The sequence below is a fragment of the Bos indicus genome, chromosome 6 (assembly GCF_029378745.1).
Source record: "Bos indicus isolate NIAB-ARS_2022 breed Sahiwal x Tharparkar chromosome 6, NIAB-ARS_B.indTharparkar_mat_pri_1.0, whole genome shotgun sequence".
NCBI classification, from domain to species: Eukaryota; Metazoa; Chordata; class Mammalia; order Artiodactyla; family Bovidae; genus Bos; species Bos indicus.
In genome coordinates, this window is record NC_091765.1 from 50,667,516 (window position 1) to 50,678,199 (window position 10,684).

General features: G+C 42.1%; 1 protein-coding gene across 11 annotated transcripts in view; it reads left to right on the forward strand.

Annotated features, from left to right (window-relative positions):
- The first annotated feature begins 243 nt into the window (after positions 1–243).
- Positions 244–10,684, forward strand: part of PCDH7 (protocadherin 7) — a 473,458-nt gene continuing 463,017 nt past the window's right edge. For 9 of the 11 annotated variants that reach the window (XR_011567140.1, XM_070791255.1, XM_070791256.1 and 6 more), the window contains exon 1: positions 245–4,545. Coding sequence is in view for 10 of the 11 variants with exons in the window: in XM_070791255.1 (XP_070647356.1) it covers positions 1,366–4,545 (3,180 nt within the window). In the remaining variant the exon portion in view is untranslated. Of the gene's footprint in view, positions 4,546–10,684 lie in introns of all 11 variants that reach the window. The other 2 variants (XM_070791257.1, XM_070791259.1) reach the window with 1 other exon arrangement.

The window sequence follows — 10,684 nt, forward strand, 5'->3', positions numbered from 1 at the left end:
TTTTCTTCGGAAATCCGGACAGAATTGGGCATCTTTGTTAATTGCCGTTGGGGGAGCCCGGCTGGGGTCTTTCGCCAGGCCAGCGTCGCCTGCCCACCAAGCCTGGTTTGCTCACCTTTGAACTGCAAAGGGATCAAGTTCAGCTCGAGTTGCCTGTATTGGGACTGGGAGAAAGGAGAAGGAGCGTGAGGGAGAGAGGAGTGGGAGAAGGGGAAAGGGGAAACGGGAGGAGGGAGGAGGGAGGAGGAGGAGAGAGGGAGGGGAGGGATCGAGAGAGAGAGAGCGGGGAGAGAGAGAGGCTGCAATCTCCTCCCTGAATCGCGCACAGCGCTGCAGATCCCAGTGCTCTGACATGCGGGCCGAATGCAGGTGAGGAAAGGCACGGACTCTGCGGCTGCGAACCCAAACTTGGGCACCGCGCGGTGCGCACGGCTCAGCCTTCACCCCCGCGGGCGAACGGCTGCTGCGGTTTCAGGCGGCGGCTTCGAGACTAATGACCTTGCGCAGAGTTGTTAAGAAAAAAGAGAAACCCGAGCTCTCTGGGTGAGACGGGACCGACACTCAGGGCGTCTCTGAAGATGGCTCGGGCTGCTTTTCCGCGCACGGGGGGAACCCGGACGCGGACCGCTGTGTGACTCGAGTCGTCTCCACTGCACGGTGCCCGAAGCGACCTGCCGGGATTTTTCATTCTCGATCTGTTGACTGGCTCCCCCGCTGCCTGATCGGAGTCGGAGTTGAGACTGGCTTGTTGCTGGCCCTAGCACCTCTTGCAGGAAGCGACTCACGTTTGCCTGGGCAGTCGGAGCAGAAGCTGGGTCTGGAGTGAGTGGCTGGAACGTGAATTGGACTCAACTCGAGTAGCAGCAAAGACGAGCGGGATTGGCAGGCGGGGGAGGCTGCAGGCTCGCTCCCGGCCGCTTCCCGGCTCCACCGCCCGCCTGCCGGAGCGGTTCCAGCCCCATCCGACTGAGCAGTGACGGGAGCCCGGGTTCCTCTGCCGGTTGCGGGTATGACTCTGGGGGGGCGCCGAGCCCGCGGCGCGCAGTGTCCCGTGAACTGTGAGTACTGCGACTGAACGGCGGCTGGCTAGCGGGCGATTAGCACCCATTGCATAAATTATGAAACAATAACTTTCGGAAGAAGCAAGAGAAAGAGAGAGAGAAAAAAAAAAAGAAGAAGGATCTATCGCTGGTCCCCCCTGGCCGACTCTGGACGCTGCTCTTGCCCCCTCCCTACGTTCCCTCTTGCTTCTTTCCTTCCCGGAGAGGGGAGAGGACTGGGAGGAGGGCAGGCCACGGGCCCCAGAGGAGGGGGGCGCCAAGGGGCCGTAATTAGAAGGAGCAGTAGCAGCAGCAGCAGGAGAAGATGCTAAGGATGCGGACCATGGGATGGGCGCGCGCCTGGTGTCTGGGCTGCTGTCTCCTCTTGCCGCTCTCGCTCAGCCTAGCGGCCGCCAAGCAACTCCTCCGGTACCGACTGGCCGAGGAGGGCCCAGCAGACGTCCGCATCGGCAACGTCGCCTCGGACTTGGGCATCGTGACCGGCTCCGGTGAGGTGACTTTCAGCCTCGAGTCGGGCTCAGAGTACCTGAAGATCGACAATCTCACCGGCGAGCTGAGTACGAGCGAGCGGCGCATTGACCGCGAGAAACTGCCCCAGTGTCAGATGATCTTCGACGAAAACGAGTGCTTCTTGGACTTCGAGGTCTCGGTGATCGGGCCCTCGCAGAGCTGGGTGGACCTGTTCGAGGGTCGGGTCATCGTGCTCGACATCAACGACAACACGCCCACCTTCCCGTCACCCGTGCTCACGCTCACGGTGGAGGAGAACCGGCCGGTGGGCACTCTATACCTGCTGCCCACCGCCACCGACCGCGACTTCGGCCGCAACGGCATTGAGCGCTACGAGCTGCTACAGGAGCCCGGGGGCGGCGGCGGCGGCGGCGGCGGCGAGGGCCGGCGCGCCGGGCCTGCCGACAGCGCCCCCTACCCCGGGGGCGGCGGGAACGGCGGGAGCGGCGGCGGCCCTGGCGGCTCTAAGAGGAGGCTGGACGCGCCAGAAGCCGGCGGCGGGACCAGCCCCGGCGGACGCAGCAGCGTATTCGAACTGCAGGTGGCCGACACCCCGGATGGCGAAAAGCAGCCGCAATTGATCGTGAAGGGGGCGCTGGACCGCGAACAGCGCGACTCCTACGAGCTGACCCTGAGGGTGCGCGACGGTGGCGACCCGCCTCGCTCCTCTCAGGCCATCCTGCGGGTGCTCATCACCGACGTGAACGACAACAGCCCCCGCTTCGAGAAGAGCGTGTATGAGGCTGACCTGGCCGAGAACAGCGCCCCGGGGACCCCCATCCTGCAGCTGCGTGCCGCCGACCTGGACGTGGGGGTCAACGGGCAGATTGAGTATGTGTTCGGGGCGGCTACCGAGTCCGTGCGGCGGCTGCTGCGCCTAGACGAGACGTCCGGCTGGCTCAGTGTCCTGCACCGTATAGACCGCGAGGAAGTGAACCAGCTGCGCTTCACGGTCATGGCCCGCGATCGCGGGCAGCCTCCCAAGACAGACAAAGCCACGGTGGTCCTTAATATCAAGGACGAGAACGACAATGTGCCGTCCATAGAAATCCGCAAGATCGGGCGTATCCCACTCAAGGACGGGGTGGCCAACGTGGCCGAGGACGTTCTGGTGGACACCCCCATCGCCCTGGTACAGGTGTCTGACCGAGACCAAGGCGAGAATGGAGTGGTCACCTGCACCGTGGTGGGCGACGTGCCCTTCCAGCTCAAGCCGGCCAGTGACACAGAGGGCGACCAGAACAAGAAAAAGTACTTCCTGCACACCTCGGCCCCTTTGGACTATGAGACCACCAGGGAGTTCAACGTGGTCATAGTAGCGGTGGACTCGGGCAGCCCCAGTCTCTCCAGCAACAACTCCCTGATTGTCAAGGTGGGAGACACCAACGACAACCCGCCTGTCTTTGGCCAGTCAGTGGTGGAGGTGTACTTTCCTGAGAACAACATCCCCGGAGAGAGGGTAGCCACGGTGCTGGCTACAGACGCGGACAGTGGGAAAAACGCTGAAATCGCCTACTCGCTGGACTCTTCCGTGATGGGGATCTTTGCCATCGATCCCGATTCTGGGGACATCCTCGTCAATACCATGCTGGACCGCGAGCAGACTGACAGGTACGAGTTTAAAGTTAACGCCAGAGACAAAGGCGTCCCCGTGCTACAGGGCAGCACCACAGTGATTGTTCAGGTGGCTGACAAGAATGACAATGACCCTAAGTTCATGCAGGACGTCTTTACTTTTTATGTGAAAGAAAATTTACAGCCCAACAGCCCCGTGGGAATGGTCACAGTGATGGATGCTGACAAGGGGCGCAATGCAGAGATGAGCCTATACATAGAGGAGAACAGTAACATTTTTTCCATTGAAAATGACACGGGGACTATTTACTCCACGATGTCTTTTGACAGAGAACATCAGACCACATACACTTTCAGAGTCAAAGCTGTGGATGGGGGAGATCCCCCCAGATCTGCAACAGCCACGGTCTCTCTCTTTGTGATGGATGAGAATGACAATGCTCCCACTGTCACCCTTCCCAGAAATATTTCCTACACTTTACTGCCACCTTCGAGTAACGTCAGGACAGTAGTAGCTACGGTGTTGGCAACAGACAGTGATGATGGCATCAATGCAGACCTTAACTACAGCATTGTGGGAGGGAATCCCTTCAAGCTGTTTGAGATTGATTCCACCAGTGGTGTGGTTTCCTTAGTGGGAAAACTCACCCAAAAGCATTATGGCTTGCACAGGTTGGTGGTGCAAGTGAATGACAGTGGGCAGCCTTCCCAGTCTACCACGACTCTGGTGCATGTGTTTGTCAATGAAAGTGTTTCTAATGCAACTGTGATTGACTCCCAGATAGCCAGAAGCTTGCACACCCCACTCACCCAGGATATAGCTGGTGACCCAAGCTATGAAATTAGCAAACAGAGACTCAGTATTGTCATTGGGGTGGTTGCTGGAATTATGACTGTGATTCTAATCATCTTAATTGTAGTGATGGCAAGATATTGCCGGTCCAAAAATAAAAATGGCTATGAAGCTGGCAAAAAAGATCATGAAGACTTTTTTACACCCCAACAGCATGACAAATCTAAAAAACCTAAAAAGGACAAGAAAAACAAAAAATCTAAGCAGCCACTCTACAGCAGCATTGTCACTGTAGAAGCTTCTAAACCAAATGGACAGAGGTATGATAGTGTCAATGAGAAGCTGTCAGACAGCCCAAGCATGGGCCGATACCGATCAGTTAATGGTGGGCCTGGCAGTCCTGACCTGGCCAGGCATTACAAATCTAGTTCCCCCTTGCCTACTGTCCAGCTTCACCCCCAGTCACCAACTGCAGGAAAAAAACACCAGGCCGTACAAGATCTACCACCAGCTAATACATTTGTGGGAGCAGGAGACAACATTTCAATTGGATCAGATCACTGCTCTGAGTACAGCTGTCAAACCAATAACAAATACAGCAAACAGGTAAGATGCATCCCACATATATTTAAATATCTAAGACAGGGCATCTTCTGCAAAGTCTTGTCTTCACTCTTAAAGCTATTAGTTAAATTTTTAATAGCAGGAAATTAATGTTGGTGTAATTCTTATACCATTTATTTAGTAGAGGACATTTACAAAAGGTACACCACTATAGTTTGCACCTTATACCAGAGTGTACTAAGTTACAGAGGGAAACACTGTAAGTGGTATTTTATGCTTCTCTTAGTGTTTGACAATTCTAATTCATGCTACGTTTTTTGTTTCCAGATAAATATGTGTGAATTGTTTGGATGGCCAGTTTTAACCTAAAATTCTTTTCTTTTGTGCTACTAAGTGGATAATTTTATCCAAAGACAAAATTTCTAAAGTTACTACTGCTGTCTATGCAAATTGGACACTAAATAGTTTTAGCTACATTATACATTATGCAGAACTTTACAGATAAGCAGATGCTGATTCATGCAAATGAAGTATGAAGTCTGAGATATTGAAATGCTGACTGACAAAAATTCTGACTTAAAAATATTTAATGATATGTAAATGCCATAAAAAACTACATTTTAATATTGCAGTATCTATACAATTAGGCTTTTATGAGGATATGCAGTTGGCATTTGTAGTATATGTATTTGGTATGAAAAGTTCATAAGCAAAAGTAAATTGCATGAATCATGTATTATTTAAACCAAGTAACAAAAATGTTCATGTTTGGTGTAGTGTGTGTGAGAATATTTTGGTATGCATTGTGAAATATAGACACTATAAAGGTTTTATGGAATATTTGACACAGTTGTTTCTCAGTGAAATGTGGAAACTAAAAAAAAAAAGCAAAGTATATTCTGAGGTGAACTTCAGAAAATATATAATTTATTTTTGAAAGTTTTGTTTTGTGTAATATGTGTGTGAGTGTATAACTCACAAAGTTTACTTTTCTCACCCATCAACATTTGACACACAACAAATGAAAACCGTTTGGAAACTTCTGTATCTAAAGCTGTAGCAACTCTGCTAATAAAACATCACATATTTCTTACTGCCAGAACATTTCAGGAAACATATTTATGTCTGTCAAGCAATATCCAATAAACAGTGTTCTATTAAATATGTTCTGCATGTGGAATGTGTGATCTTAATTAAGGCAATGTAAAAAGTTTATTTTATAGCCTCACATTGTTAGGCTCACATTGAAGATGTTATTGATGGGCTCATTAAATGTATAGAAAAGAGATAAATATTAATTTCTTGTTGTTTTCTATAATTTTAAAAATAAGCATTATAAAGAAATGTTTTTGATGTATTCCTTTATTGTAGCTATTTGGATAAGGAGAAATAGACAGTATGCTTTTATATCCAGTTACCAAAGCAATCTAAGAAAACACAGGTTTGAACTACATTGAATTAAATGACTTTTATAAAGATGTCTTTTCAAGTACGTGAGTCTTATTTCCTTTAAACTGAAATATGCCAAGTGGAAAGTATGTTTGTTATTGCTTTACCTAGGCTTAGAGGCAGATTTCTATTTTGTTTTTGGTGCTTTTATCTGTTTTATAAACAAGGAAGATTCCAGTTAAAAGTAACAGCACTTTTATCACATTAGTTATAGAACCCACAAATAGAGATTTGTAGAGATTTCTTTAGAAAATGATAATTTGTTAAGAGAAAGCATGTGAAAAGATCTTTATGCAGAATACTTACTTCACTGTCATCTTAAAAGAACTTTGTATCCTGTGGTTGACTAACATTTGCATTCTAAATTATGTAATCTTAAACTTTTGAGTGGACATATCAAGTGGCAGATTTATAGATATTTTATACAACTACCTCCTATGTTCTGTTCTGTCACTTAAGTTTTATTTGACTCATCAAATAGGGTTAGCTCTATATTCTTAAATATTTAAAACAGCCAATATCAAGAGTGTGGTGGCATCCTGTCTAAAAGGCAAAGTGATATGCTTATAAATAAACTAATGTATGGTGTTAGTCTCTTAACTGAACACGGAAGTCCATATATCAGAAGAGAAAACCTACAAAGCCACTCAAATAAACCATGCAGTTTGCCAAAAGTAACTTCGGAAAACGTGTATGTTGTTAAGCACTTGAAAGATGTATAAAGTTTTAACCACGATAAACAGCTGATCTAAAATGAAATAAAGGCAAATGAAATACATTCCCCTTAATGTAATTAGTGATAGTAATTGATATGCTTCATCTACTCAGTATTGCTGTCAGGAGACAAGGGATCCATTTACAAATTTACATTCTGTTTTGACATCTGGCATAATGAGATCTTTTTTGTTCTCATTTTTGTTTGTTCTGTAGATAGATGATTTTCTATATTTATTTTTAAAAGATATTGCCTTTTAAAACATAACCAAAATGTATTTTCTTTGATTAAACCTGAACTTTTTTTTTAATTCAGAGTTTTCTTATAATTTCTCCCATTTAATGCTGAATTTATGTAAAGAAAATCTTGAGAGTTGCCATTTTTAAATTTCATATGGTAGGGATTAATTAAAAAATAGAAGATTTTGTCTGACATAAAGCCTTTATTAATTTATAATTTTCCCAAATTACCTTATTATAGTTCCTTATTTGTGATACAATGAAAATGATGTCTATTCCAGTGTTTTTATCATCTTGAGAATAAGTGTTGCTCCTAAGTTCTGTTAATGGTTAGGCTCTAATGAGTTAAACAGCTTTGTAGAAATGAAAGTTTGTAAAAAAATGCCCCCTCCTCTTTTTTGTTTGTTTTCATGGGTTCTAGAGACAGTCAAATCAATCTTCTATAGTTATTCCTGGGCAGAATCTGGGAGATAATGTGTTGCAGAGATACTGGAATTATTTCAGAAATCCGCACATTTGATGACGTAGCCCAGGTTTTCATACTTTAGGCCTTTGCAATTCAAACAAGAGCCCTTGTTCTCAACTAAATAATGTGTCTAATTGAGAAAAATAGGGATCGTTGATAGCATTAAGTATCCTATCCACCTTTTCATTTCATTCTTCCTTTACTTGGTAAATCTGGCCTTGGTGGTTGTTAAAGTTTTGTGACCTGGAAGTTCAACTGTGCTTTTGATTTGTAATGAAAGCAGAAGCATTCTGTTTTCTATTCATTTTACTACGTGTTAAGTATTTTTCAATTGTCTTAAAAATAATATAATTTCAAAAGATTAATAGACAATATAAAACTATAGTTCCTACTTTGCATATTATTTTCAACTCCTGTCAAGCTTGTCTTTGCCATGATGTTATTTAGATAACATACTGGCAAGTAAAAATTTTATTTTATTTAGTAAATGGAAGGTAATGTACTTTACTTTTGGCAAGCAGATAGAGGATACAGCTTGAATAAACATTAACTTAAAACTCTATTTGTAGCTGATCCTGAAATACTCAAGAAAAATTCATATTAACTGCAGTGACAGTTTCCTTTGCCTAAAAGAACTGCTGAATGTCGTCAGAATAATGTTCCCTTTAACTGATCAATTTGTGGTCAATATATCCATTATATACTTTGTAAAGATACGGCAGAAATTATTTTTTTAATTACTTAGATTTTGGAAGCACGAAATGACTTGCCATCATCTATTACAGTTCTAAGCACTAAGAAAACTGAGTATCGATTTATTTGTGAATGTATGTTATACCATATGTATTATAGTGGAAATGCATTTGCATGGTGGTGCCAACCACAGCTTTCTGCTTTAACTCCATAAGCATTACTTCTACAATATGGTTCTGCTATCTATGACCAAGGACACTTTGAAGAGGCAGAATGAATCTGCATATGGTGGGATTTCTGTTACATATGGCCAGAAATCATAGACAAGAGGCTAGTGACTGATGAAAGTTAGACAGTGTCTTTAGTCAGGAGCTATTTACCAAACAGTTCTTGGCTTTCTGGATGTCTGTGAATCAAGGAAAGGGTCATTCACTGATTTGATCTGCAATGAATATACAGGTTTTTTGAAGTCCAGGTATGACTATTTGAACCTTATCTCAAACTTCTCCTAAGTCAGTTAATGAATTTGACCTAAGACCACAAAATCAATTTAATAATTGTAAGTAAATCATGCAGCTGGACAATTGTAACAAAAACATTCTTTCTTGTTATCTTTTATTTTTGAGTAAGTACATATCTCATGTGGAAAAGCATACTCCTGTGATAAATACGTATCATAATCCCTCTCTCTCTCTTGCTCTCTCACACACACCCATACAGACACACAAACAGATGTATTCATGTAAACTAACTATGGTGCCATTAAGCTCTTATTTACTGTGATATTCATACATTGATATGTAGAAGAGACTTAAACTTTAAACACAAACAAAACTGACATAAAATATATCATAATCAAATGTTTAATGTCAAAATTTCTAGAGATATCACATTTTACAATTAAAAGATATTAACCAAACCGATCTCCTCACTTTGTAGAAGAAACTGAGGCTTAGTTTGCAAGTTATTTGACTGAGATAGTAAGATTATCAGGGATATAATGTGGACTAGAGTCCAACTCATGGAATGCAGAGTCCAGTATTCTTTTTTTAATCATTCTACCAGTAGGAAAAAAAAATTAAATTTCTGTAACTTTTTCTGTATGTATTTCAATAGTGACAGAAATCTCTTGAGGTTTTCTTATGTAGGTATAACTATATATTTGGCTATCAAAACTGATTTTTTTTAGCAGTAATATATAACTCTGCTTTGGGTTCTAGTTTTTAATCTGTAAAATTATTGGGGAAATTGTATTCCAAATTTTATAGATTTTTAACAGAAATTCATAGTTTTTCCCCCTTATATAAGATAGCAATTGATGGCATTCATTAAAATAACTTAACATGGTTTAGAACATATATTCAACAAGTTAAGAGGATTTTTCATTTTAGCAGAACAATGACAATAGACATAAGCTCCTATATAGCATTTAGTATATCCTCAATAAAAACGTATTTGTAATGGAAATGAATAAAGCTTTCTATATGTTGTTTATGAAAAAAAAACTTTCTATGCATTCTAACTGGGATGATCTTTTACTTTTTCCATCAATAGTGATGATCCCTTTGGCTTCTACACTGTTTTTCATTTTGCAACTTTGCAGACGCACTTTACTTGAATAGCGTCCTTAACACACAATTGTGGACTATTTTTTTCCTCTGTTTTTTAAAGAAAGTGCCATTTTATTATTTTTCAATTGAATTGTTTCCTTGGTAGGCAGTTTACCAATCTAGCTTTTTCATTCTAAATTTAACCTATTGGTAAAATACAAATTGGTGAATTTATTAATTTCAAATGTAAAACCCATACTGTTTTTAAAGCTAAATAAAATGTAACAAAACCATTGCTTTATCATAGCCACTAATGCCCTCAGATATTTTAACATTCCTTTTCCTAGAAGAGGATGGTAGTAGAGGTTATATATAGAAAATTTACTATGATAATTGTTTAGAGTTTTATGTTTAACCTGTATATAACCAAATTCTAGGTTATAGCAAAGCTCGTCATCCATTTGTTTACATTTATGACTATAGAAATAGTAGAATCTTTGTGCATATATATATATATACACGTATATATGTGTGTGTATGTGTATATATATATACACATATACATAAAGAGAGAGTCAGCTTTGCTTTTCTATCTTATTTATTTTAAAAGCCCTTAGAATCTTTTCTAAAGCAGTGACTCTGTTTCAGAACATTACACAGTGCTTTATTTAGCATTAGTGTTGTGGGAGAAATCACATTCCAAGAAGAATTGAGCTGAAACCACTAAAACTAATCTTAATTATCACTTCTGGTGAATTAATGTTCTAAAGGCAGATAAAGGGTTATTTTCAGGAATTTAGTGATGTTTGTATTGAACTCTACAATACAATGCTGTTTATAAACAACAACTTAAAACTATTACAGCTTCCAAGTAGGATTCATCCAAGTTGACTTTTTCCCACCTGGATGTATTTATTATTTACAAACACATAATTTGCAAATAAAAATTCTCTTCTCCAAAACCTCCACCACAACATTCCAATTTTGGGCATAAGCCATTGGGGAAATTTCTTCATAGAGTTTTTTTTTTTTTTTTTACCTGCATAAATCTTTATTTTCCTTCTTTCAG